The following is a 26,712-nucleotide window of genomic DNA, read 5'->3' on the forward strand; positions in this document are numbered from 1 at the left end:
CGGTAAACAAGAGATAATGTGGACAGAAGAAACCAAGAAATGTTCTTTGTTAATTAAATAAATGACCACTTTACTGAGTTGACTATGGCAAATGAGGTCGATGAAATAACGTCAAATTACATAGTTGCATTAGCACAATACTGGGTAGGATGAATGAAATTGTCATTAGTGAAATGATGTACTCGATTGTCTTTGTAATGTATTCATAAGACAGTATAATCCACAACTATAACAAGAATAACAAGTCTTGCATTAATAATTCTTGCCGTATCTGGAAATTGTCTCCTGCATGGAGAAATGTTTTTGAATCTTTCTAGAGAAAAGTGAAAGGACAAGTTGCTATACATGCACAACAAAGGTACTGATAATGATTACAGGCAGGCCCGTAAGTAGGATTTTCATGGGGTGGGGGATGGGGTCAGAGTTAGAAAAAGTCGACTACTTCCAGTTTTAATCACCTGACAGGGAGAAAAATAAAAGCTCCCATGCCATTTTTTCTTTTTGTTTAATTTCTTTTACCGGGTTTCATCGACTGACAAGCAAGAAAAAAAGAAAGAAAGAAAAGAAAATTGAAGAAATATAAAGAAAAGCTTCAGCTTTAAATTCTATGCTGCCAGTACAAGCCAAATTTCATGTTTTTTTATTTGTTTATTTCAAACTGGGGAGGAGGATTCTGCGATTCATTTTTTTCTTTTTATTTCCTTTTGTTTATATTTTGACTGCTGGCAAAGGGGCGGGGGACCTCGAACCCCCTCCCCTATAGTTACCCTGGTAGGGTAAATAAAAAAAAAGATGCGTGACTTTGCTTCTTTTTTTGTCAACTACGCGACGGGTACATGTTTTTTTTTTTTCTTGAATCTTTGCTTAGAGATATGATTTTTCGCCAATCTGATTGCAGCTTATACGTTCCCTATATATAGGGTTTTAATCTTAGCACTGCTCTTCCCCATTGCAACTGCATTAACTTCAACGAGAAGGAAGAACAAAAAAATGTTGATGTCTTAAACATATATCTTACTGAAACATACATCACTATAATTATCATGTAGGCCTGATCTATGATGGTATACTCAGTAATAGTTAAAATTACATTTCTTTAATGCACATGTATTTTTGTTACCTTTTCTTCATTCAAAGTGTGTTTTTCTTCACTTTGAGATCATCAACAATATAACGACACAAATTTGAGTTAATTTTCTCCGTTAAAAATAGTCAGGTAGTAGTAAGTCACCATATTGATTTATGATAACCGAAGATAGATATAATTGAAAAGACTTATTTCCCTATGGAATTCCTTCAACTATAGTTCTAGAACGATTAAATGTTATTTTTATCCACGCACATTCTCTAAAATATCCTTTTTCAATGACATGAATTGATGAAACTTACGTTACCAAAACTAGAAACTTACGTTACTATATTAATGCAGGGACCTGATCCAATAGTTTTGAAGTAGAGATCTGCGTAATCCCTAAGTTTATTAGCTATTCATTGAATTTTCTTAAAACAATGTTAAATTCATTGTTTATACCTGGAATATGACATCATTAAAGTCAAGTTGAACATCAACGATCACCAAACGATTTTTTTCAAAGATACTATGATTATGTCCCCTTTTACTGCATCCTCCTAACAAACAAGAACATACAGCTGTAAATAAATTTGATATGTTTTGACGGAGAAACTCATCAACATCATAACTGCAACAATTAAATTGTCTCAAATTAAATGGGCTTTTCTGTGGATTGTCTGTTATCAACATGACAACATCTTGAAACTTACGTTACCAAAATTTGAAACATACGTTACGTAATAAATTGAGTGATTTATTTCAAAAGAATAAGCCTGTACAGCAAAGCAATAACTGGATTTTTACGGTGGAATCTACTGACTTAATAAAGACACAATAAACAGAAGTAAAGCATGATTCTATGAAAAACAACAACACATTTCCAACAATCAAATCCTTACTCATTTTTTCAACACATCATGTAAAGGTATTTTGCGCGCTGCCAATGCTCAAGATGCCATTGAAAGAAGTTGCTGAGCTATCCCATGACCTCAAATCGACGGCATAGATCCGAGAAATGTACATTTAGGTGGTAATTAATGGTGTAATTAAGCTTTCTGTCATTTGGTGGTAACGTAAGTTACATCACGTATGTTACACTTGTGGATTAAATCGTATAAGTTAGCAACATAATAATGAATCTTTTGCCACCCATGGGTATGACGGCATTCTACTCCATTAGTCTCAACTCTGGAACAATCATTCAGAGCCATGCACCTTCATAGTTTTTACAAAGATGGTAACGTATGTTACTTCTCTTAAATCTACCTTTTTAAAATCTATATTTGCGAGATTAGCAGTCGCATGTCTTTTGAAGCTGAGTGATGAAATATCTTTGAACATAAACTTACACCCCTTTTGGTCAGAAAAACAATACAATTGTGTAGTACTCACTGTAATAGCATAACCAAGTTGGCAGTACAAAGATGGTAACGTAAGTTTCAGCGGATCTGGCGACACATTTCCATCAGTTATTTTGTTGATAAAGAATAGTTAGTTTAAAAAGTTGTGTTAGGTTTTCATAGAACCTTAAGCCACTTATCTGAAACCGTGAGTAAGCTTCCTCTTTATGCTCATATTTTCCCACAAAGTTGAGAAAACATTAAAAATCATCGTTGGCGACATACACTTTTAAGCCTGTTGGCCGAACTTAACCAGCCACCAATGGCTTAGTGGTACAATTTCGCCTTCGAAATGATTTCAGTTTTTGTTTATATGTCCCTTGGCATCACATAAAATCACAGGGGCATTTTGAAAGTGCTTTTTATCTCTCCTAGGTGAGCAGGAACATAAGCGACACGATTTTTGACCAATTGCGCCGAAATAGTGGTTTTGGGCCACCTGCGCTTGATAACAGAGAAATACTATATGGATTACGGCAATAAACGGGCTGCGTTGTCCAATGACTTCGTCTTGATATTATAGTGAAGGTGTCTCACTAAACAGTTCTCATATTATGATACGAAATAAAATGAGAAGAGAAACGCCTGAGTGGCAATCTAGACATTTTAAGCTCAATGAGTCCACGCATGTGATGATGATCACGCTGTTAAAGTCAGCTGTCATAGTAAATTTTGAAGATGAATAAAAGTAAACTTAATTCTTTCCAAAATGCGATTCAACTTTACTCAATTCAATTCATTTTCCTTTCATTTCCATTAATTAAACAGGAAAAATTTTATACAATTCATTAACAGAACATATTTGTAATTATTTCAAAAAAGTGAATTAACAAAATGCATGTGATCATGAGTAACAACATAATAGCATTTTTAAGGTATACACATAAATACGCATAGTGCAAGGATGGGAATGAAAATGAAGGATCCCATAACCACACTTTTCAAAAGCAAAGCTTGTACGATGTAGGACTCTCAGAAATACATTAAGAGAACGAAAGGAAGATAGATTACTTCTTAACTCTATATGTTTATATCGATAATCAGAATTAAAGGAGGGACTTGACAAAATAATTATTATGTCGTAATAATTTATTCGGAAACCAGGGTAATGTAGAACACGTTCCCCTGTGTTTGTGTGAGACAAACCAGGCGATATGGTATGTTGTTCGGCAACCTTTGACATTGCATGAATACCAGCATGAGAACAAAATATTGTACAATAATAGGATTATTGTATGAAAAGAGCTAGGTGCAGTGGCAAACTGCGTGCAGTTGACAATGAATAGCCACACAATCGTTATTATACAGGCAGACAAATAGTCACAAAAGGATAAAACTCTTCCACTCCATTGATCGCAGTCCGGATGGACTTTGGTTCCGTTGAGAGAATACACGGTGCACATATACAAAGTGACTATAAACCACAATGTATACTTTATTGTATGCGGTGCACTGCGAAGAGGAATGTATAGTATAGTTTTGTATCAAAGCCCCTTCTTTCCATAATGTTGAAAGGTGTGCTGCATGGGATTATACTGTTGGAGACGACCCGTTTCATTTTCACGTCTGTTGTAATTGTCAATTCTGATATCGAGCTGTACACATATCTGAAGAATTCACCAGAATGTGAGTGATTGTAATCGGCACACAGTCGCGGAGTATAGTTGTCTACATGCGAGGCACGCGCACGGAGACCTGAGTGTCATCTTCGCCGAATCTTCTCCGCACTGGCTTCTGGACTTGGGCAGTTGTGCAGAAATTCGCCGCTGTCTGTGTACAGAGAATTATTGTCTGCTTTCTGCCCAAAAACCAGTTGACTACTAGAGCATTGTATACTCGTAAGTTAGAGAGAGACTTTTCCATTATCATTACTGTTTTTATCTGTTGGTACCTGCTACCCACATGTACCTATTAAGTGTAAGTATAATTATGTATACGGTCACTATATAATACGCACATAAAGACTGAATAAACGAGGGTGGTGATATAAAGAATGATAGGCCTAATACATAGTCTTAGTATTCGACATCAAAGTTCTATCTTTGTATTGCGTGTGGAACATAATATACAATGATCGTGATGCCAGTAATCATAATAGTGGAAAATAAAAGTTGATTTTTATAGAGCGCCTTTCAACCATATACTTGGTTATGTAATGATATATAGTAAAACTTCCCGTTCTCGCTATACAGAAGCAGGTGAGGTGATGGATCTGACGACACAATTCACTGCAAAAACTGACAACCATGAACTCTAACTATTATAGCAACAGCCATCATAACATAAGAATAAATGATTTCCCAAAAAATGCGATAATATATCTTACCTCGACAAGAATGTTATGATTGTGATATCTCATACTATAGAACACGTTTCGTCCAGTGGCTACTTGTATCACGCACGATAAGAGTATCACAGATACATAATGATATTATGCATACAGTGCATTTATGTTCTTCTCTATATTGGACATGAAATCGCAAGACTTTATAATCTTTACGTTGTGATATATTATATTGTTATATCCATGTATACGTACAAAGTATTTGATACCAACCTTGCTATTAATTGGCAAGAGTTTGTCGTTTTCATTCCGCAGGGTATAGACTTGTTTTCTTATAGGTAAAACAGCGATCCATTTATTTCTATTAATCATGTTGATTGTTAAGGTGTGAAGTCGTCATTACTTAAAATGTGGATATGGACCCTTTTGAAAGATCACTGCAAGATTATCTATTGAATAAGTCTGTAATTCAAATGCATTGCATTAATGATTATGGGTATAAGCAGCAATCAATTGCAAATAATATCCGGAATCTTTAAAACATGGATTCAATTTAATTCAATTTATAGATATCTTGTAGATATCTGTACATAATTTGTATAAAAGTATATCTACATGCGACAGTTGTTATAGTATCGAACACATCAGTGAAGTGCGAGGAAAATTAAACAATAAGTTCAAAAGATATGAATTTGTGTTAAGTTTCGGTGTTAGTGATAATAGCGTTCCTATAGGGTTTAATTCACTGATGGTGTCACCAACACTTAACATAATTCATAAATTTTGGGTGCCTCCGGATTGTCCAGTTTTCCTCGGACTTCACTGACGTGTTTGACACTATCATTGACACACATGATAACGCATCTCTATATTGCAATGAAGAAAGCTGCAGTTTATGAAGTCACGCATGGACATCGATACAAAGAAGATACAACGATTTCCACATAATTTATTTCATTTTCTTCAAAAACTTCTCATTCCCTCCTCTTTATGCTAACAAAATGTTAAGGATGAAAATTTGATTCCCCTTTTCTAAATTGGAGGTAGAAAGTCAAGTGCTTTAACATTATCCACACGAATTACAATGTGTGAAAATCATTTAACCCTCTTACTGTTGTCCATGCGGATGATGACACGGAATGTTAAGTCCTCGATGGTGGCACCGACACCTCAGAAACTCATAACTTTTGAATGGATTAAAAAAAAATTCCTCAAACTTCACTGTCATGTTGTACTATATAATAGTAGAACACAGGTGATCATTCACTCATGATGATTAGTTTTCATTCTAGTCTAAGACAAAAAAAAAAGCAAAGTGTTGAGAATCTGTTTCGTTCAAGATCATGAACGCAATGATGGCAGAATCAGTTGGGGATTTCTGGGAAATGAAATACATGTAGGCCTATCATCCTTGATTAATCCTCACAATACGGTATTATATACACAATATTATTTTCATTTCTTCTTCTCCTCTCTAGGCAAAATAATGATGACTATGACCATCATTAATTTTGGATTGAAACTTCAATAGAGGTTTAATACGCACCCGGTCTGCGCAGCTCAATTATATCTCTTAGAATACCTCAACGCTTCGACTCCAGAATATTTCATAAAAATTCTTGTTATATTTTCTGCCTTCTCCAAGCATCGTTAGTTTTAATCAAAGTCATAATCATTGACCAATTCCATGTGCAATATATCAATAAAAATATCAATAATGGCGTTGATAATCGTAGTGTATAATTTTCAGGAGAAAGCGTTGCTGTCTATAGAAGAAGTTCGAGGGTAAGAACTTCTTGTGAGTGAAACTCACAAAGTAGTATTTACGACTGTTCATTTTTTAAAAGTAGAATTATTGAAAGACACCGTCAGCTTTTGAATATGGAGTGTTACAAGATTTGATTATCATTACCAATTTCTGGGTGCAGCCACGATAAAATCATGAAAATACAATCATTCTTGGGTGGGATGTACATGCTCATGATTTCTATCATGGCTGTTGCTCTGAGCACTGCGTAAATAATTGGCGCTTATTTGCGTCAACAAAGGACCATTCATCAATCACTTCCAACAAACAAAAGTCATCAATTTGAATAATTATTAGCAAGTTGTTGCTAGTTGGCTACAAATAACTCATTGGGAAATTGTGTGGAATTGTATAGAATGTGCGAAGCAGAGTAGATGATAATTGTAGTCTCTCTATCTTCTTTCAGATACCATAAACTGACGATGTCCTGGTTGTGACATGTGATGTGGACACCTTCAAAGACACATGGCGGCAAATGCTGAATTGCCAAATCTGTTTGGAGTCGCAGTTCTACTTTTTCTTCTTTTTTTCATCACACAAGAAGTCAACGCACTGCCAAGAGTGAGTAATTGTTTGCAAGACAGCCCAAACCTTCACCTAAAGCGTTTTGGTATAATCATATTAGTCCTGCCATGCTGGAAAGAACACAGTGTCCCGCAGTGTAAAATGCAATGTGAAACACAGCGTGCACACATTGTGAACATAGTGTGAAATATCGTCATATGCTAAATTTCGAGCGTTTTAACATTCACAATGTAAACATGGTGAAACGGAGCATTACGATCTGTGAAAGACCACATCGCAGTGTGAAATGATCTTTGCACTGTTGAATTCGAGCATTTTCACATAGCCGACTATACGTAAACACATTGTGATCACACTGGGTGGGACACTGCGTTCTTTCCAGCAGGGCATGAACATGATGAATACGGTAATAATACATTTGTAGTTATTACATCCTAGTGATAGTGTAAGTTATGGTGATAATGATAATAACAATGATACTGAGCATAACAACGATTGTAACAGTAGAATTAATGTTAATGGTGATAAGAAAGATTATCATCAGCTCACAAGGGTCTCTATACGAATGAAAGATACTTGTTCAAATTCATTGAGACTATCCTACACAATGCAATTAAAAAAGCACGGACAGAAGATTTATTACACTTTGCATATCGTGATATCACCAATAATATACCTGTACTTATCACCAGAACAACTGTAAATGAAAAATAAAAGTGAACTCTTCACAAATACTTTGATGCTCGTTCAGAGAATAACACACAAGTGTAGTTTTCACGGAATGCGGAGCGGACTTAAGACCGTTATCTGTCTGTCTATATCTTTTTATCTTTCCATCTTTCTATCTATCCATCTATCTATCCATCTATCTATCTATCTATCCATCTATTTATCTATCTATCTATCTATCTATCGATCGATCTATCTATCTATCTATCTATCTATCTATCTATCTATCAATCTATTAAAATCCAGGATTGATTTAGAATTGATGAAACATTGGTGTTTTTTTTTTCTTTGATACCATGTATGAAACTTTCTGAATTCTATATAATATTATAATGGTCCACTTGAAAAAAAAAAAGAACAACAACAATGAATAAACTCCTCTGGGAAATAGCGATATGAAACTTTCTATACCGGTATACCGAAAGTATAAACTCTTGAGGTTTTGATGTGGTAACTTAGTGTAAATAAAGCAGTAATTCTACATCCATGTCTCCACAGCTGATTAAGTTGAACAAGGAAGTAAACATGTAATTTATTAATTGTAGGTGGTGTCTATTGTGTCCAACATGCATGGACTTCTAAAGAATCTGGAAGTCTTCATTCTAGTTCACTTAAACTCAAGCGAAAGTACACTGAATCATTCCTGGAAATTCGTGACATGATATAAGACAAGGAGCGTAAGCGTTTCTGTATAGTTCTGTAAAATGTAAAATCAGTGTAATTATGTGATTGTATTACAAGATAACAATTTCTGAGAATCGATGACGAATTATGAAACGCAGAAAGGATAAAACAACAACAACAATCGAAAGCATGTAATAACTCGGGGAGGAGGGTTGCGCCATATCAAGAAGTAAGTTTGAAGTTAAGTTCTTGTGATTACGTGAGTGATAAAGATTTATACTCTCTAAAAAAAATCGAGTGAAAATGTTCACTCTAAAAAGAGTGAATACAAAAAAGAGTGAATTTCGAGTGAAATTGGAGTGAATTTTGAGTGAAAATGCACATTTTCACTCATTTTGGTGTGACGTCAGGGATCACTCCAAAATCTTCGAGTGATCCCTGACGTCACTCCAAAATGAGTGAAAATGAACATTTTCACTCAAAATTCACTCCAATTTCACTCTAAATTCACTCTTTTTTGTATTCACTCTTTTAGGAGTGAATATTTTAACTCGATTTTTTTCTAGAGAGTATGTTATTTTTCCGTGATTATGTGTTTCGCATTTTCAAGTTCATCCATTACTGGTCCTGTGATCACGTGCATTGTTAGTAATGATCCTGTGTACGTCGTACACTACACATCTAGCCAGTTATGAGGTCCTGCAAGCTGTGATGTTATTTCTCTGACGTACATAATTGCCCCAGCTTATCCCTCTCATGTCTAAAAAGGAAAAACAAAGGAAGCCTACATAAGATGTAAATAACATGTCTTTTTGATGTCAGGCTTTCTGCAGCCCCACCCCACCGAGGTGTGCAGACGACTGCGAGGGGAACGGATACTATTTGAGCGGTGATGGTAATTCCTGTTTGAGGTGTCCTTCATGTCCAGCTGGACAAGCCTTAAGTAAGGTAATGAGATAACAAATGATAACAAAACAAACAAACAAACAAACAAACAATTGGCCCGAATTCACAAAGGTAGAATCTTGTCCATGGTTTAAATCATGGACAAAGACCGTAGTTTTGTATGGGGCGCCAAGTGTCGCATGGAATATTTCGTTACAAAATCAGTCATTTTGTCGACGAAATGACTGGTTTCGTAACGAAATTATAGGCCATGCGACACCTGGCGCCCCATACAAACGGTCTTTAAGACTGTACCACCTTCGTTAATTCTGGTGTTATGTATACAAACATGTTCACTCACGCTTATAAATCTTGTTCATCTACTAGCGTTATTCAGCGTTTGGCATCAGTAAAGCATTAAAGACATTAGTAAGATTTGAGCAGACCACACTTAAAGAGAAAATCCGCCCATAAAAATAAATAAACTCTAAAGAAAGAGAAAATAAATCGTACAGAGCTTTCTCAAAAAGATCAATATCGGATTAGAAATAAGCAAGTATTGACGTCTTGAAATCTAAAGATTTTTCGGACAACACTTCTTGACCAGTCGTTATGACTATTCAAATCAGCAAGTTGATGATATCATGCTCTCACAATTTCTCATTCATTTCATACACAGAAATGACAGAAATCTCATATTCAACTGTATATAAAATGACAAATGTTAACTGTGATGTATCTTGGTATGAGAACATGTAATAATTTTGGTATGGGAATAATCATGTTTTACCTCTATTAGCTAAAGAACTAAGAAATAAAATACCTGTATTTCTCTATAACATACATGAAAAATTGTGAGGGCATGACATCATCAACTCACTCATTTGTATATTCATAAGGACTGATCAAGAAATGTTTTCCGAAGAAATGTGAAATTTCAAAATGTCATATTTCCCTTATCATTTTTTATCAGATTTTTGTCATTTTTGGAACGTTCTGTAGGGATTTTTTCTTTTCTTTATAGATTTTACTAATATTGGGGTGGATATCCTCCTTAATATGATATAGGAAATCATTTCAACTAAACAAAGACACTAGAACATACCCCAATACATAGCAAGCATGGAGGGTGCAACAACTAACTAGAAATATTTTATGGATGCATCCACAAGCCATCCGCAATGTCATTAATAGGGACATTTACACTGCCAAATGCTCTTATTTAATGGGCGCACGATTTGGGTTTTGTTTGTTTGTTGTGTGTTTGTTTTTTTCGGAAGTTGATGATAGACATGCGACTACCGGTATGCAAGCGAAAGACCGGAATCGAGAAAAACCTTCTGAGGGACGAAGTTTTTCGACACTCGGCAGTTTCATTTAGGGTTTTTTGGTTTGTTTGTTTGTTTGTTTGTATCTTTGTTTGTTTTTGTTTGTTTCGGGTTTTTTTTACCAGTGTAAATGCTTGCTCCCCGGCTCGATCGCCAGTTTTATTCATGTTTTTGGTCATGTGACATCCACGGGAAATCTCCTGCCCGCCTGCCTACTAGGCACCGCTAATCTCTGTAGTTGGGGGGCTAAGGGCTCAAAATGGGTTGTTTGGTTCAGATTCTTCCAAAAGCACCAAATTTGGCTCATAGGTCCCTTGTACCATACTCTTTCGATTTTTGATGGGCGCCAAGACAAAAAACCCTTGGGGCCGCCATATTGGTGGAATCCAATATGGCCGCCATCCGGGTTAAAGGTCAACTGCAGTTACAAATTGAAAAGGTTGATTAATGTGATGAATCCCATATGTGGAAATTTTACGGGGTTAGAGAATGTGATTCTAAATATTATTTCTGCAAGTCAAGGTCACTATCACCTCTCAAGGTCACTTTAAAGGTCAAATAAGGGTCAAATCAGGCATTTTGTGCATTTTTCGAAATGGCGTCTGTGAGCATTCAACTGCAATTCACTGGTACCCTTATTTTGTACCATTTGTCATCTCTTCCATACTCCTTCAATGGTCACTTAGGGCAAAGAGGGGTTCCATATCAATAATGATTATGACAAATAAATGAAAAAATTATTTTTAAGTTATATATGCATATATATATATATATATATACATAAATATGTTGAAATTTTGAGCACAGAAAATGGGCTTCCATCGGTTTCGTTTTCTTTTCTCATTTTCTTTGCTCAAAGTTTTCACTATTTATCAATTGTTTCTAGTCAGTCTTTCCTTTCTTTGTTTCAATATATATAGGCCTATATATACGTATGTATATATATATATATATATATATATATACATATACATGCTTAAATACGGCCACCATCCTATTCTAAGGTGCCGAATCAGGGTGCAATGGCAAAGAGGGTAATAAACACGCCTAATCTTATTTTGTCTTCGTTTTTCCTTCTGACGAGATAGCTGGATAGCCCGTATGCAACTAGCTGGTCAGTTGTATGTACTTGGGGTGGACCACTTTACCGGTTTATGCACCTTGAGTTTTCCGATAACGGAATGCCGATTCGGGATCTTTTCATGTGTCTGGGTTTGTGATTCTTTCACACAAGGGACTTCCACATTTTATATCCAAGTGATGAGGTGCAAAGTGTTGTGCCTCTACTAGAGGGGACGGTATGACAACACACCATTGCTCAGCTAGTCTTGAGATAAGTGGGATTCGAACCCGCGCCGGAACACAAGTGTTTAGACCGCAAGCCATACGCTACCGACTGAGCCACCTCGTCACCTTTCATGGTCAATTATATAACTTTCCAGCTGGCAAGCGATATGATTCTCCTCCTGCTGAAATTGGTGTATGCCTGCTCTCCCTTACGTACGGGGAATCGAGCTCCTCAATCCAGGTCAGACCAGTATTCTAGGGGCAGTTAACTAAATCTGATCACTAAAGTCCTTTAATGGCAGTATCGTATCAGAGTAGGTGAAGACAATATAGCTGAAGGTTTTTTATTGTCTTTTTTTATTCTCTTTTTATCAAACGAAACCGTTTCTTTAATGAAAGCGCAAATGACTAGGGAAACTGAACAGCTATTGATGTTGTATGGGATACTGATCCTGAAGAAAATAATCTTAACATTTTTGCGCAGCAACACTGTGAAGTCCTCTGACAAGAGATGGTGATGGCACCACTTAAATCTAAAATTATGATTGGAAGAGCGTAGCGGCTTCCTGAAAATTGAGATTGAAAAATAAAGAACTGCCCTCATTTATCAGCGCACAGATATCCAAGAATAAACGAGCACCTGATTCGAGACGGAAATATCCAACAGGAATTGTGATCTCACAACCCTTCAGCTTTCCAACAACTTAGATGCTATCTAAGCAAAGATATCCTTACAAAGGATGACATGATGTTTTCTGAAAGCATTTTCTGAAAACAGTATACAATCGCACGGATGAGCATAATATCACATTTTCGGTAGTGTGCTTTTTTCAATCCCTTTGATCTGAGGGAGTTACGGGTGGGTCGTGGTATTGAAAAGATAAAGGCCTTTTCAGCTCTTTCCTGTACAGCATACGTCTCTTCCAGAGCCCAACATCAGGCACTGACAGGGTGCGACATTACTTCAGACTTGCTTTGATGTGGCATGCAAAATGCCTAAGTAGTATGGGTCAGCAAACCAGAGCTCACTGACACATTTACTACTTAAATAATCGTGCTCATGTCCAGCAAGGACTGATGAGCGACAAGGTTTATGGGGCAGCCTGCGTCAACGAGGGTAGGCATCATCTCGTCATAACGTGGGAGCAGATCATCAGAAACCACCCTATCTGATCATTTGCTGATGTGATCCCTGACTTCAGGGAGTGATAGAGTTGGAGGAAGGATGGCACAGGTACATGGCAATTACTAGTACTATCAGCCACTCTCCGCAATGTTTCAGTAGCAAATTTCATTCTTCTGCACCACAGCTGTTTTAAGGCATGCATTGGGAGGTGGAAAACATGGAAATGGACAAAAAAATAATGAAATGAATGAATGAATGAATGAATGAATGAATGAATGTGAGAATGCACAATGTACAGCAGGTGTCAGACGAGCCATGGTCAGTAGTTTGATATTGCTGCAAACTTAAAGTGGGGGGGGGGAGGGAGGGGATTGAGGGCCTATCTGACGGGAGGAGACATTGTCGCAATGCCAGCGTCTCGAAGAAATTATTTTCGCTGTAACAACTAACGCGATTTCCAGGGCGACGTCCAAGACGTCTTCAAACAAAGGGACAACTTATTTGCTTGGAAGTCACGGGGCTGTTGGCACGGCTTTTGCAGTCGCAGGGACTTATCAGAGACGTCTTATCTCAGCGATTTCTCCCTTTCGTCGCCATTATGTTATTACGGTCTCCACAAGATGCGGGGACATCTCGAAAATGTTGCAGACAAGTTTAGTCCCCACGACATGGCCACAGTGATGGAGACTGCGCAGAGACGTCTCGGAGACAAGCTGGAAGACGGAAATAGTCTCTGCAAAAATCCTGGAGATTGGGCTCGTCTCCAGGAGACGTGCGTCGTAGAGATGTTGCGGAGACTACAGTTGCAACCTATAGTCTTCAGACTAGCGAAGATACCAACTTATAAAGTCTTGTGATATCAGACCAATTTGCGTCCAAGCACTTTGAATAGAATCTTAATAGACCCTAGAAGGTGTCATGAAAGTTGTACTATGGCATATCTAATCTGAACCCTGTTAATGGTGTCACTGTGGCACCTGTGAAATATGCTTGTTCCCTACGTGACGTCACCAGGACCGTCATGTTCTCTGAACGGCATATTTAGCTGTGGAGGCACATAAATTTCCTATCGAAGGACTTTAGAATCGAACTGTCTTACACAAGTTCGAAAATAGCAAATTGATGCCAACCTGATGTACTAAGAACTCTCTTAAACACGACAGATTTTTTTTTTCATCCAGATTAGGAGTGATCTTCATAATTATTATTCCATTGAATTTAAATCTGAATTATGAATATCTATTGTGATTGAGGATCCCTGAACTGCAACAGAGAAATAAAAACACTTCTCTTTTAAATGGCAACGTCAAGGACGCTGGTAATATAGAGAGTAGCCCCCCCCCCCCTTATTGCTAAGCGATTAATATAATAGGTAGCGATAGGATTCTATTTCTCATATATGTATGTTTTTATTGCATTCCTTGCAGATGAAGATGAAAATAATAATCAAATAATTAAATCTTGAAAACTCTTTTAAAGGGCATTACCCATAATTCTAACTAGCTCTTTTGGCTGTCATTAAAGCAAATGCAAATATATTGAATTCTGTAAATATGACCAGTCGGTGAGGACATTGCTATTTTCCTCTTAGCGCCTGTAATGTAAAAATAATTAATGGAATGATTGTGACATGACCTATGATATTCCAAAGCTTTGTTCAGAACCCCACTTAGAAACTTGTGTAGCCATATTGTAACATGCCATAATTGAAATGGTGCAGAAAAAAAAATTACCGTAAGTAATCATTAAAAATGAAAATGAAGGGTTACCAAGTCTTCAGATTTGATTGTGAAATAAGGATCTGAGTAAGATCCCTTAAACCTAATTACTCTCAGAAAGGGGTTCTTATTATAATTCATGAGTGTATACCTAGTGTTTGAAATCTTAACACGAAAGCAGATATTTTGATGTTACTCGTGAGAAAGCCCACCTCTCCCAGCCTCTCCCATTGCCCTCAACAACTGTAATGCTATTAGCAGGGCTGGCATTCCTCTTATATTGACTATAGGCAAGCCATTTTCTAAATTACCTATTGTGAATATAATGGTTTGACCCCAAATGACCTTTAGGGAGACCTTATAAGGAAAGGTTGACATCAGACCATAAAAACAACTTCAGAATCGAATTCCTTGACCCATAAAACCTCTAAAGCTGACTTTTCAAATTATTGTAACACTTTAAAGGTTTTTTGTTATGGACTGGCCCTTAAACGTAACTGTCCGTTAGCGATCGACGGAGTGCCATCCTCTCATTGGTCCGTTAGGGACGTGCGGAAACACGAAAACAGTGCGATCCCGTACGTAGAATCCCCGGCGAATTACCAATAATCGCAACCGTACAATTTTAAAGGATTCAAAATAGAACAAAACGTAGGTGGCAGCCATATTGGATTTTGCAAATATGCCGCCCCGGAGGGCACCCTTCACAAGAAATACGCCTTTTTTCAGCCGTTGACAACTGCCATTTTATTACTAAGGCGGGCATTCCTGGAATATTGACCATGGGCAAGCCATTTTTTCAATAAACTGTTATGAATACAATGGCTTGACCCCTAAATGACCTTAAGGTGATCTTATAAGGAAAAATTGACTTCAGACCATAAAAACAACTTCAGATTCGAATTCTTTGACCCAGAAAACCGCTTAACCTGACTTTTTAAATGATTGTAACCCTTTTATGTTTTCAAATGCAAGTGACCTTTAAACCTATATGGCGGCCATATTGGATTTTGCCAATATGGCCGCCCCAGAGGGCGCCCTTCTTGGCGCCCATCAAAAATCGAAATAGTATGGTTTGGGCTACATTTGTGCCAAATTTTGGTGCTTTTGGAAAATTTTGAACCGAAAATCCCTTGCGCCCCCCACTACTGTGGAATCACACAAATTAGTAGTATTATAGTGGCATTCACTCAAAGACATGACTGTGGCAACTAACTTGTGCATGCGTACACTTACTGTATCTAAAATCAGACTATAAATACCCCGAAATTGTTGGGGGGGGGGGGGTTTCTGTGTGTGTGTGTGTGTGTGTGTGTGTGTGTGTGTGTGTGTGTGTGTGTGTGTGTGTGTGTGTGAGTGTCGCATTTATGATCAAAACAAAAAAGGAACGGATTCCGCTTTTTCTGCAACGTACATGATGCATTAGCTCTCTTCGTTTTTCCCTTCTTTCTTTCTGTAAAGGACTGGTATTCCTTTTTATTTGTTAGTTCTATTTTAACACGAATCCGACTTGTAGGCCCTCACACATAATAAAATAGATGATCGTATGCAATGTACAGCTGTACAGCTACCTGTCAATGCTAGATAAATTACATCAACTGAATACTGTAGATAAGTTGGTTGTATCAATCTCCTATTTGGTGTAAAATAAGTTAACTTAGAATTGTCCACTGATCATTCGAATTAAGTTGATATCATTAGAATGAAAACGAAGTAACACTATAATGTTGTTTAGGCCTTAATTATTTCAGGAACTTCCCGAAGATGAGTGCATTGTCTTAACCATTTGGTAACTCCTTGGTAACTCTCTCACCATCTACTCCAACAGCCATGCGGGAACGGAAGGCACAGCAACGGGACGTGTTCTCCGTGTCCCGAGGGTACCTTTTCCGTCGATGGCCGCGGAGACTGCACGATGTGTACCTCATGCGTCAACACGGTGGAGACGTCGCCGTGCGAGTCATCGAGCGACCGAACGTGTGGGGACTGCCTACCTGGGTGAGTCAGAGACTCCAACTCTCCCGCTTTTTTTTTTGGCCAAATCTCCCGTTCTCTCGCTTGAGATTTAATTTCTCCCGCCCTGGCTCTGTGTCTCCCGTTGGAAAGGATTTCTTACTTATTGCCATCGTATGTTGAAAAATAAGTCTTAGACAGCATGAGAGAGCATCTAGAACCCTAGACTCTAGAGCTGGGCCCCGCGGCCGCAAGGATCTTCGCGCTTTGCGCACATCAACTTTGGGTCTCCCGTTTGCTAGGGGTTTCAGGCGGGAGAATCTCCAGATCAGAAGGTGCTTGGGGTTGGAGTCTCTGGTGAGTGCTGAATATCATTGTACAGGGAAGGGGGGAGGGGGATTCTGAAGTCAGCTATCATAGCCTCGTGTCTTTTGGTGGCGTCCAGGGGAAAACCCCTCCCCCTTCAAAAGGTTTGAAAATCCCTCAAGGATTTGAACGCCCCCCCCCCTCCCATAGAACAGGCCTAGATTCTTTCTTTCTTTTCTGTTTTAAAGGGAAGATAAACCCTAAAAGCATTGTGGATTGAGAGAAAGCAGCAACATTAGTAGAACGCATCAGTGAAAGTTTGAAGAAAATCGGACAATCGATGCAAAAGTTATGAATTTTTAAAGTTTTGGTGTTGGAACCACTGGATGAGGAGACTACTAGAGGATATGATGTATGAGTGGACAACAATACAAAGAAAATATAAAGAAAATTCTACAAAAATCCATTTTTCATGAAAATTACAAATTCCGCCAACTTGATACTGACATATGTTAAGGGTAACAATTATTCCCCCCTGCTTTCTGAAAGCGGTTAGTCAAGTGCTTTTTCAAAATGCTAGAAAAATGAATTTTTGTTGAATTTCCTTTATATTTTCTTTGTATTGTTGTCCTCTCATACGTCATAACCTCTAGTAGTCTCCTCATCCAGCGGTTCCAACACCAAAACTTTGAAAATTCATAACTTTTGCATCGATTGTCCGATTTTCCTCAAACTTTCACTGATGTGTTCTACTAATGTTGCTGCTTTCACTCAATCCACATTGCTCTTTGGGTTTACCTTCCCTTTAAGCTCACATGTGTTCAGTGTGTGTGGGCGAATGTGAGGCTGCCTATAGAAATGTGTTTCCATCACGGTACATGTATTGGGAATTCTTTCTCATGCGTGACTGCTGCTGCTCTGAAAAATATTGGGTAGCTGTATTATGAGAGTCCCACAACAAGGACATGAAGGACGTGATGGATGGAAAAACATGACGAGGTCGGGGTATACAATGGCAGTGCTCTGCGCTTTGTGAACGGAATTCAGGTTCATTGCGGTTGAATTATTCTCCCTCACAGGCCTCACTAAGAGTAAGTTTCCATAGTTGTTTAGTGAACATCATTAGTGTCTCTTTGTTTGAGTTCATTTATCATAAAAGAGAAATGAAGTGATATTACCTGGTCATGAAATGCCCATGCTATAGTTTATTTCTGTTTTTTATTTGGTTTTTTTTTCTCCTTTCCATCATTGTTTATTCTGTCATTCTTTTTTTTTTTTTTTTTTTGCTTTAAAAATATTTTTTTTTTTGGTAATCTTCCATCAATGTTTGTTCCATATAGATATTACCGAGGGTCTGATCGCTTTGCGCACATAAACTCCTGTCCCTACCGATGTGCTGACGCCGAACCCGACAATGAGGAGTGCAACAAGTGGGCGGAGACACGTGACGTAGACCCGAATGAGGTACAATAGGACAAAGACATACTCCAGCTATTGTGGCGGATGTTTCATAGCAAACAAATCAAAAACAAAAAATGCATAGGAAAATAAAACCACATATTCAAATTCATGAAATTCTTCCACGTCAATGTAGGGCAATTTTTCAGTCGGTTGCATTAAAGACACATATCTTGAGAAGGTGACGAGTAATGGGTGGGAAAAGAAAGAGAAAAATGACAATGGTATAATGGCGATGGTGATGATTTTTATATCAGGAAAAAAACGTAGAACGCACCGAGATAACAAACCAATTGCTACCATATTTTATCTCTTCAAAACTTTGTATATCTCTCATGACAAAGATTCCCTTTACTTTGTCCTCGATAAAGACAATGGTTTGGTTCACAACAAAATTTTACCAGTCACTATTCTGCCACTTTTCAACCTTTCACGAAGACTTTACGTGTTATCTTGCTGACATACACACACATACAAAATCAAACTTCAAAAGAAACAAAATGAATACGAGAAATGGATCGTCATTGTCTCTCTCCGTTGATTAGTCTACATTGTGATATCTGTTTGTATTTTACGCTCTGTACGTACATATATATATATATATATATATATACACTCCAATTCTATTGGTTGGTTATCAAGTTTTTACTAGTATTATGTGAAACACAACCCCTGGTGACCACGCTGTTCCATCTTACTTGGTATTGAATAAAAGATAACGATAATTCCATCACTAAAGAGAGTAAAGAAAGTAAAACAACAGTGTTGATGATAACAACACGTGGTGGAGGAAAAAAAAAGAAATACGAGGACAAAGAATGCACGAGAAGATTAAAGACTTATCAAACAAAACATTTCTACACCCTAACAGCACTTTATCTGGTAGTAAGTATGTATTCCAGCTATAATTAGATTATACCTAGTTAAATTGGGAATCTTTTCGCCTTTATGAAGCCAAGAGAATGGGAGAGCTATGCTTTTAATGACAGCGGACGAGCGAATCGTTTAATGTTCTAAGGAATCAGTTTGTCATTCCTCAACACAGCAGTGCAGCGATCCTGTGCCTCCTGTGTGTGCCGATGATTGCCATGGCAACAGATACTACTTAGGGAAGACAGACGGTCTATGTAAGATGTGTGTACAGTGCCAACCTGGAGAAGCACTTGATAAGGTAACTCACTTTATCTCGCCTTTCGAGCCCAGTCATTAATTTCATACCAGTCGTATCTATTGATATGTCCATAAGTCTACAATAAATTCATCAATAATGAATCAATAAATCATCAATTCATTATCAATAAATTATACTTCTCTATGTTTTTCTGTTGTCTCTCTGTCTTCTTGGACTTGTTTCCGGTGTTCTCTTTTGACCTTTATCAAATACATTTACAGCGCATTTACTGAAAGGCAGTGTTTCAATAATGGATAATCTAAGCAGTAATTCAGAAACAGTGTAGACAATTTGTATGTTCATTGCTTTTTTTTTTCTTGACTTATACTTCAGATAATATTTTGAAAAGCTTAAGAAGTTTGATGGTGGTATCCTAAAGATACAGAAGCCCTTCCCATTTTTACGCAGTCTTTGTAAAATGAAAGTACAGTTTAATTGTATTATCTTCTACATGAAGTCAAGTCAGAATCTCTACTCGTATATTTGTGTCAAAATCTGTCATATAGTGTCGATCTATGAGATGAGCTGAATTTGAATCGCCATGCTCTCATTTTGCCTTCCATTAAGAAACATACAAAGAAAGTTACAATAATTCCAGCATAGCACGGCTGGTCCCATCAGTGACAAACTTGCGTATATCTGTGCTGTAGTGTGATTGTGGCCTCTCTGAACTTTTGACGCCCTTCGAGACACAAGACTCCAGGCTAGAAAGTTAACACCATTCTATGTTAATTAATAAAGGGAACAGTAGAAACGTCATTGAAATAATTAAGACATACTATATTTTATAACAAACTCTTAGAACGGCTTCTCTTTATCAGTCTCGCCTATACTTTGTACAACCGATCTACTTGCTGTTTCGTGAAAAAAAAAATCAAATTTTTATAACTTTCTGATTTCGAGTCTGATTTTAACGACTTCTTTGTTGTTCTGTTTGTTTGAGTTTATTTGATCTTTTGCTTTGCTTTGTTTCTTTTCCTTTCTTTTCCTTTCTTAAATCCTTTCTTACGTGCATTTCTTGGCTGGCAATCCAGGAGTGTGGTAACGGGAAGAACGGCGATGCGCGCTGTCTCCCGTGTGACGAGGGAACTTTCTCCCCAGGCGGTACGCGCCATTCCTGTACGCCATGCCGTATTTGTGTCAACTCTGAAGTTCTCAAAGCATGTGACAGTACCAGCGATGCAGTGTGTGGTTCATGCTTACCTGGGTAAGACTATTGCAAGTATCTTTATGTAGATGTCAAGCTACATAATATATCACAGAGGTGATATGTTTGTAATCTTTTATATATTTCGTTGAAGACCCAGTAGCGTAAGTGGAGTTGCCATCTACGTCACGAATGATGAACAGATTAATCACTATTTCCTGTGTAAGTACGCACACAGCCGAAGAATCGCGACTGAAGTCGACCGTTATCGATGAGGGTTAGTGGTTTCGATGGACATAACTATTCGTTGAAGGGCGCTATTCGTGATCTTAGAACGTAACTCGGTGGGCAGTGAATAGGTCTCAAGATCCCCTATAGCTTCCAAAGTAAAACAAAGTGGTCCCACTATTAAAGGTGTGTCCCACCTTTTACTGGGTCTTCTTTGTCTTTAGATATCTTGGTCATTCTAGAACCAATTTTCTTCAAATAAACTTCTTTCTTCTACAAGTGTATGCTCTTTCCTGTTTCATGAGAGGTTTCTCACTATCTCACAAAAAGTTACATTCTGCATTCTCGTCTCAACCGAAGCTAGAGCATCTCTTTAACTGAATCAAAACACTACCGACAAATTTATCATGTCACATAATGTAATGCATCATTTTGTACTGTAGGATGAAAGCCGTATCTAATTCTTGATTTTTACCTCGTGGCCAAATGGTTTGCAGATTCTTTCAAGACGCAGACAATCCAGGTGCATTCTTCGACTCGAGTGCGTGCCCGAACCGGTGCGCAGACAACCCTCGGAACACACCGCAGTGTCAAGAGTGGTGGGAAGCACAGGAAACGGACAGAGCGCCACCTACGGATGCCATAATACAGGCAAACAATGAGGTGGATCAACAACCCAATGTAATCGATATGGAGTCAGGTAACTGTCCTGTTGCACTTCACCCATGTAGACGTACAAGGTAATAGAATCGATGCTAAGGGAGTCATGATATGGCTTTGTCAATACATTAATTTCTATTGCCATAGCTTCTCTTCTCAACCAAATCTAGTGATGTACATTGCATCATCTTTTTGATAATAATTTATGTTTATATTTAAGCCTCCCCCTGGCCAGATGACAAAACTCTGGTAATCACGGTGTAGGTCTGCCAAATTAAGCTGCAGTTGGGCCTATAATAAAAATGCATAGCCCTCCCTTCCCACCTCCCCTCCCCCCCTAAAAAAAAAGAAAATCAATAAACGAATCAATTATTAATCATAAAAGAGTGAACCAGAGATCACATCCTTATTATTCTGTTCTTCCTGATTATGCATTTCTTTTTGTCAAAAATGATACTGCTTCAAAAATTTATATGTGAATAAAATATGCAGGCCTTATTAGTCACTATTCAGTGTGTGACGTTCTTTCCAACTGAGTCGACTATTAGCTTGGAGAAGTTGCCTAAAAAAATTAAATTTTCACAAACCCGCATGTCTCTTTTTTTTAAACATACAGAGCAGCAGCCAGTTCCACAATGATTTATTGATGATAACAAACAACCACAAAATCTGGATTTACTATATAAATCATGTGAACCTATTTAGAACGCCTTAAATGAACTTTTCATTTAGAGCTCCCTCTATTTTTAAACAAGGCAAAGAAAACTCATTAATATAAATTGTGGAAAGGGCATGTCTAGCACAGCCTTTCAACTACGCTAGCTGTTGCTTCTTTTCTCGTCTGACGAACTGAATTGGCTAGTTATTTTAGGTTTTCATCATGTCACAATGCTCACAAATTCTGTAGAATTCTATATTATTCACCTACCATCTAGGAGACCTCAATATCGGGAAATCATCACAGGAAGACAACCCATCGGGGCACTCGAGGACCTACATCATCGTCGTCATCACCCTCGCCTCCATTCTCGTCATCGTTCTAGTCCTCGGCATCGCTGCCTTCTTCCATTACCTGAGACGATCTTCGTCCGGTCAGAGTTCAGGGTCGGGCGAGTCGGCCATGCTGCCGGAATCAACCGAATCGACACCCCGGTCGTCCCCTGGTCAATCACCCAATCTACACCCATCAAGTATGAAGACCATCTATACACTTGAAACCAAATTTATCTTCATGTTTAATTTTTCATCATTTAATCATGAATATGTGGTCATGCTTGCACGAGCATTTTTAATATCAGTCTGTATTTTCAAAGAGAAAATTGTAAAAACCCAAATTTGATATCATTGGTCCAATTTCCAGCATTTCCGTATGATGAAAAATATCCTGCAAACATACCTCTTTTTAATAACTGTGATGTCAAAATTTATGTATTTAATTTTTGTAAGATATTCAGATGTTTCTGTTAGAAATTGAAAAAAAAATGAATGAATGAATGAATGAATGAATGAATGAATGAATGAATGAAATATAAGATTCGGCGATGAAACGTTTTGCTCGATTGTATAAGGTATTTCTCAGATGTTTGTATTTGCTGCAAGGAGACTTGTCGAATATCCTCACAATATAGTAGCTGAAATGGAGAACAAAATAATTATGATCATATCTATGTCTGGCACAAATAGTTAGCCGGGGGATATTGTTACGATGTGTTGATCGTCAAAGTCTGTGTATTATAACTGAAAGAGAGAAATGGAAATAATGTCTTGCAACCTGATATATTAACAGTAGTCAGATGACGAAATATTTTACAAAATGCGACAAAAAATAATGATGTTTGGAATGAATAGAAATATCCTTTTGACGCTGCAATTAGAATCTCATATGAACAAGATCACGAAATTCATGAATTTCTTCCGTCGAGATGCCCTACATCGACGTCGATGTAGGGCAATTTATCAATCAGTTGCACAGAAAACATCTCGACGGAAGAAATTCATGAATTTGAATAACAAAGCAGTACCCGATGCATGCTATAAGGATTAGAACCAACACTTACTTTCGGACGAAAGCTCGGTGGTCTAGTGGAGATGACGCCTGTCCGGTGATCAGGAGGTCGTAGGTTCGAATCCTGCTCGAGTATGTACGCCCATGATTTTTTATCATGGCTACTACTAAAACACTGATCAATTCAGTGCTTATTTACGTCGATGAAGGGCAATTTGTCAATCAGTTGCACAAGATCACGAAAATAATATCATTTACATGACTCATGCAGGTCTAGGATAAACATATCTTGCTTTCATCGTCATTCCAAAACGCATTTATCACAAAGACGGGTGGACTTGTAAGTAGGCTACTTGATGACTACACTGTTATAACCTGATAAGTAGCTATTTCTCTTTGGTATTGTGTCATGCAGTTTGACGGAATACAGATTTTCTAATATTTCACAGGAGTTTACAATCCTACGGTATATTCACCGCAATCGCAGTTTCCCGAAGAGTCGGTATTCCGTGACATATTCAGACGGTGAGTTTGTCTTTGAATGCGTTCCTTCCCTTAAAAAAGTAGTTGGATTATATACGTTTTAATCGTATACATAGTACATTACATATGTTTGTTACAGAGAATTTCAGGGTTATATTACACATTGTGGCATGCGCGAAAGTCTTGATAAACAAGTATTTGTAATAATGTTCGACATGCCTTCACATACAGCATTGGCATATGACTGGAATGATACGTTCCCTTCAATCTGAAGTTAAGAATTTGAATTTGTTCCCAGAAAAAAAAAAATGTGTTACATTATAAAATAAATCGTCTGTGGTTCTGTTTGATTATTCATGCACATTCACGTACATTAGACGTCTGCTGTCTGCCATCTGCATTGTAGGTAGTATACTGCACCATAATGTATCTAATAGTAAACAGTGCTTGTTGTCTGAAAGTCGGACGTATAATCTATGTGTGATCAGTTGATTTAACTGCTTTGTTGCTTTACTTCCAGCTATATGCCGGATATGATTACAGAATACATGCAAGGCTCTCGACCGTCAAGTACTGTGTCAAGCCATGGTACACCTTCTACCCAGAATTCTTCGGCTCTATCGACTCCTGTTTCACGACTTCGTTCCGAGTGTCACCAAGCTCTGTTGCCACCCCAAGCTACCAGTGCGGAAGGAATGGAATCTCGCGTCGATGGTCGGCCAGTCTCCTCTAATACCAATATTACATTTGAAAGGCAGACAATCATCCCTCAATCAACGAAGGTGATTACTGAAAACCCGTACGGTGATGCCGTCCCTCTGTACGGGGAAAGCGGACCCGATGCAGCAGTCGACCCTTCCAACGGAAGAGTGCGTCGCCGCTCCATCGTACCCATGGCAAACGACAATGCCCAGAGTATGTCGTCTGTGAACGGATCTGGATCCGAAAAGAATGGAAACGGTCACCATGGAAACAAACGACGTAAAAGTGTTCATTTGCAGGGTAACCCTGAACCTGAAGCTGCTTTGAACTCTGACTCGGACTCGTCCAAAAGTTTCAAGAAAGTTGACCTACCTGGAGCCACTGCGAAAGTTGCCCAGCAGCCTGGCGTAGCTTCTAAAGATGTTATTTCCCCAAAAGCTGAGGAGACTAACAAGACTCGCCCAGAGGAGTCGTCAGGAATCCACGGGAGTGCTTCAGGGAACGTCAACATCAAAATCATCCTGTCCCCACGCACTGTGGAGAAAGTTCAAATTGGCGACGAGCACAACCACTATGACAAGGAGGAAGAGGAGGAAACTGCCCCATTCATACCTCCCTCATCTGAACTGGATGATTATGATAGTACAGAAAGGAGCTCTTTCTTGAAAGATGACACGTTCGAAGACTAATAGATTATCACATAAAGCAGTAAGGATAACCTAAATTATGCTGCAAGTAATCAGATTTAAGTAACTGTAGCCACATACCACTATATCAAAGTTTGTTTGTTTGTTTGTTTTTTGAGAGAGAGAGACAGAGAGAGAGTATTGACAGTGCGGGCACACCCATTCCCCTAATAAAGAGTAAGCTATGATTCATTCCATGTTTACATGTACATATTTTATTTCTTGGTACCTTATACTCTTATACACCATCGTTGGTTCAAAGGCAACCAAAAACTGCCACTACAGTTTAAGCCTCCAGGCTGCACTTTACCAATATTAGTAGTAAATAATGTATCATGGATCAACCTATAAAGGTAGAGTTCAGTATTTGTGCAGCTTGTCGGAAATGAAATGTAGGCAGGAATGGGTGTCTCCTGCTTGGAATCTGAAGCTATAGTGTTCACATTACATACTCTCCCCTTAACCCTTCCCCTCCCCCGGTCGTAGGGACTACGTGGATGTTTCCACTTTTACTTCCAGTTACAACGTAATCCACCTCCATCAGATAATTTTTCATAACACAATACATGTATCTATAAATGTCTTTTCGCCAGGAGGTTTCTTTTCAAACATGTCAAAGTTGGTGTTTTTTTAATCTCTCTTTCTGTTTTATTCATGAGAATTATAAAAGGGGGTTATGAAATACCTTTTCATTTTTTATTTGGTCTCTTATAAGTCTTAACATCCCATTTGAGCACACAGACATACACACTAAAGGTAGTGCAACGACAACTTATCTGAGATGGGATTGGGACCTGCCTTGAGATAGATTGTCTGAAAAAGGTTAGAAACAAAGTCATTAACATTATGCACACTCACACATACACACCCGAAAAACAGATAAACACAACCATACATAATATATCATCACAAGTAAACCTGAACTTGCACATGGTGGATTACCTGTCATCTACGTAGTACGATGACATTTGAATTCCAGTTCTTCGCTGGGTTATCTCCCCCCCCCCCCCCCCCCAAAAAAAAAGGGGGGGGGGGAATGAGGTGCCCCAATGTTGTCTTCCAGACACAAGTATAATTTTCTCAATACTCAGAACTCAAATATTTAGTTACCTACTCTTCTATATTATT

At 38.1% G+C, this 26,712-nt stretch overlaps 1 protein-coding gene across 1 annotated transcript; it reads left to right on the plus strand.

Annotated features, from left to right (window-relative positions):
* The first annotated feature begins 4,219 nt into the window (after positions 1–4,219).
* LOC140231292 (uncharacterized) lies at positions 4,220–25,754 on the plus strand. Its single transcript, XM_072311440.1, has 11 exons — positions 4,220–4,310; positions 6,970–7,124; positions 9,264–9,389; positions 16,614–16,783; positions 18,385–18,508; positions 19,548–19,673; positions 20,708–20,880; positions 21,546–21,748; positions 22,644–22,898; positions 24,163–24,238; positions 24,717–25,754. The coding sequence occupies exons 2-11, from the start codon at positions 7,029–7,031 to the stop codon at positions 25,585–25,587; spliced, it is 2,220 nt and encodes a 739-aa protein (XP_072167541.1). The 5' UTR covers positions 4,220–4,310; positions 6,970–7,028; the 3' UTR covers positions 25,588–25,754.
* Positions 25,755–26,712: the final 958 nt, after the last annotated feature.

The sequence above is a fragment of the Diadema setosum genome, chromosome 7 (assembly GCF_964275005.1).
Source record: "Diadema setosum chromosome 7, eeDiaSeto1, whole genome shotgun sequence".
NCBI classification, from domain to species: Eukaryota; Metazoa; Echinodermata; class Echinoidea; order Diadematoida; family Diadematidae; genus Diadema; species Diadema setosum.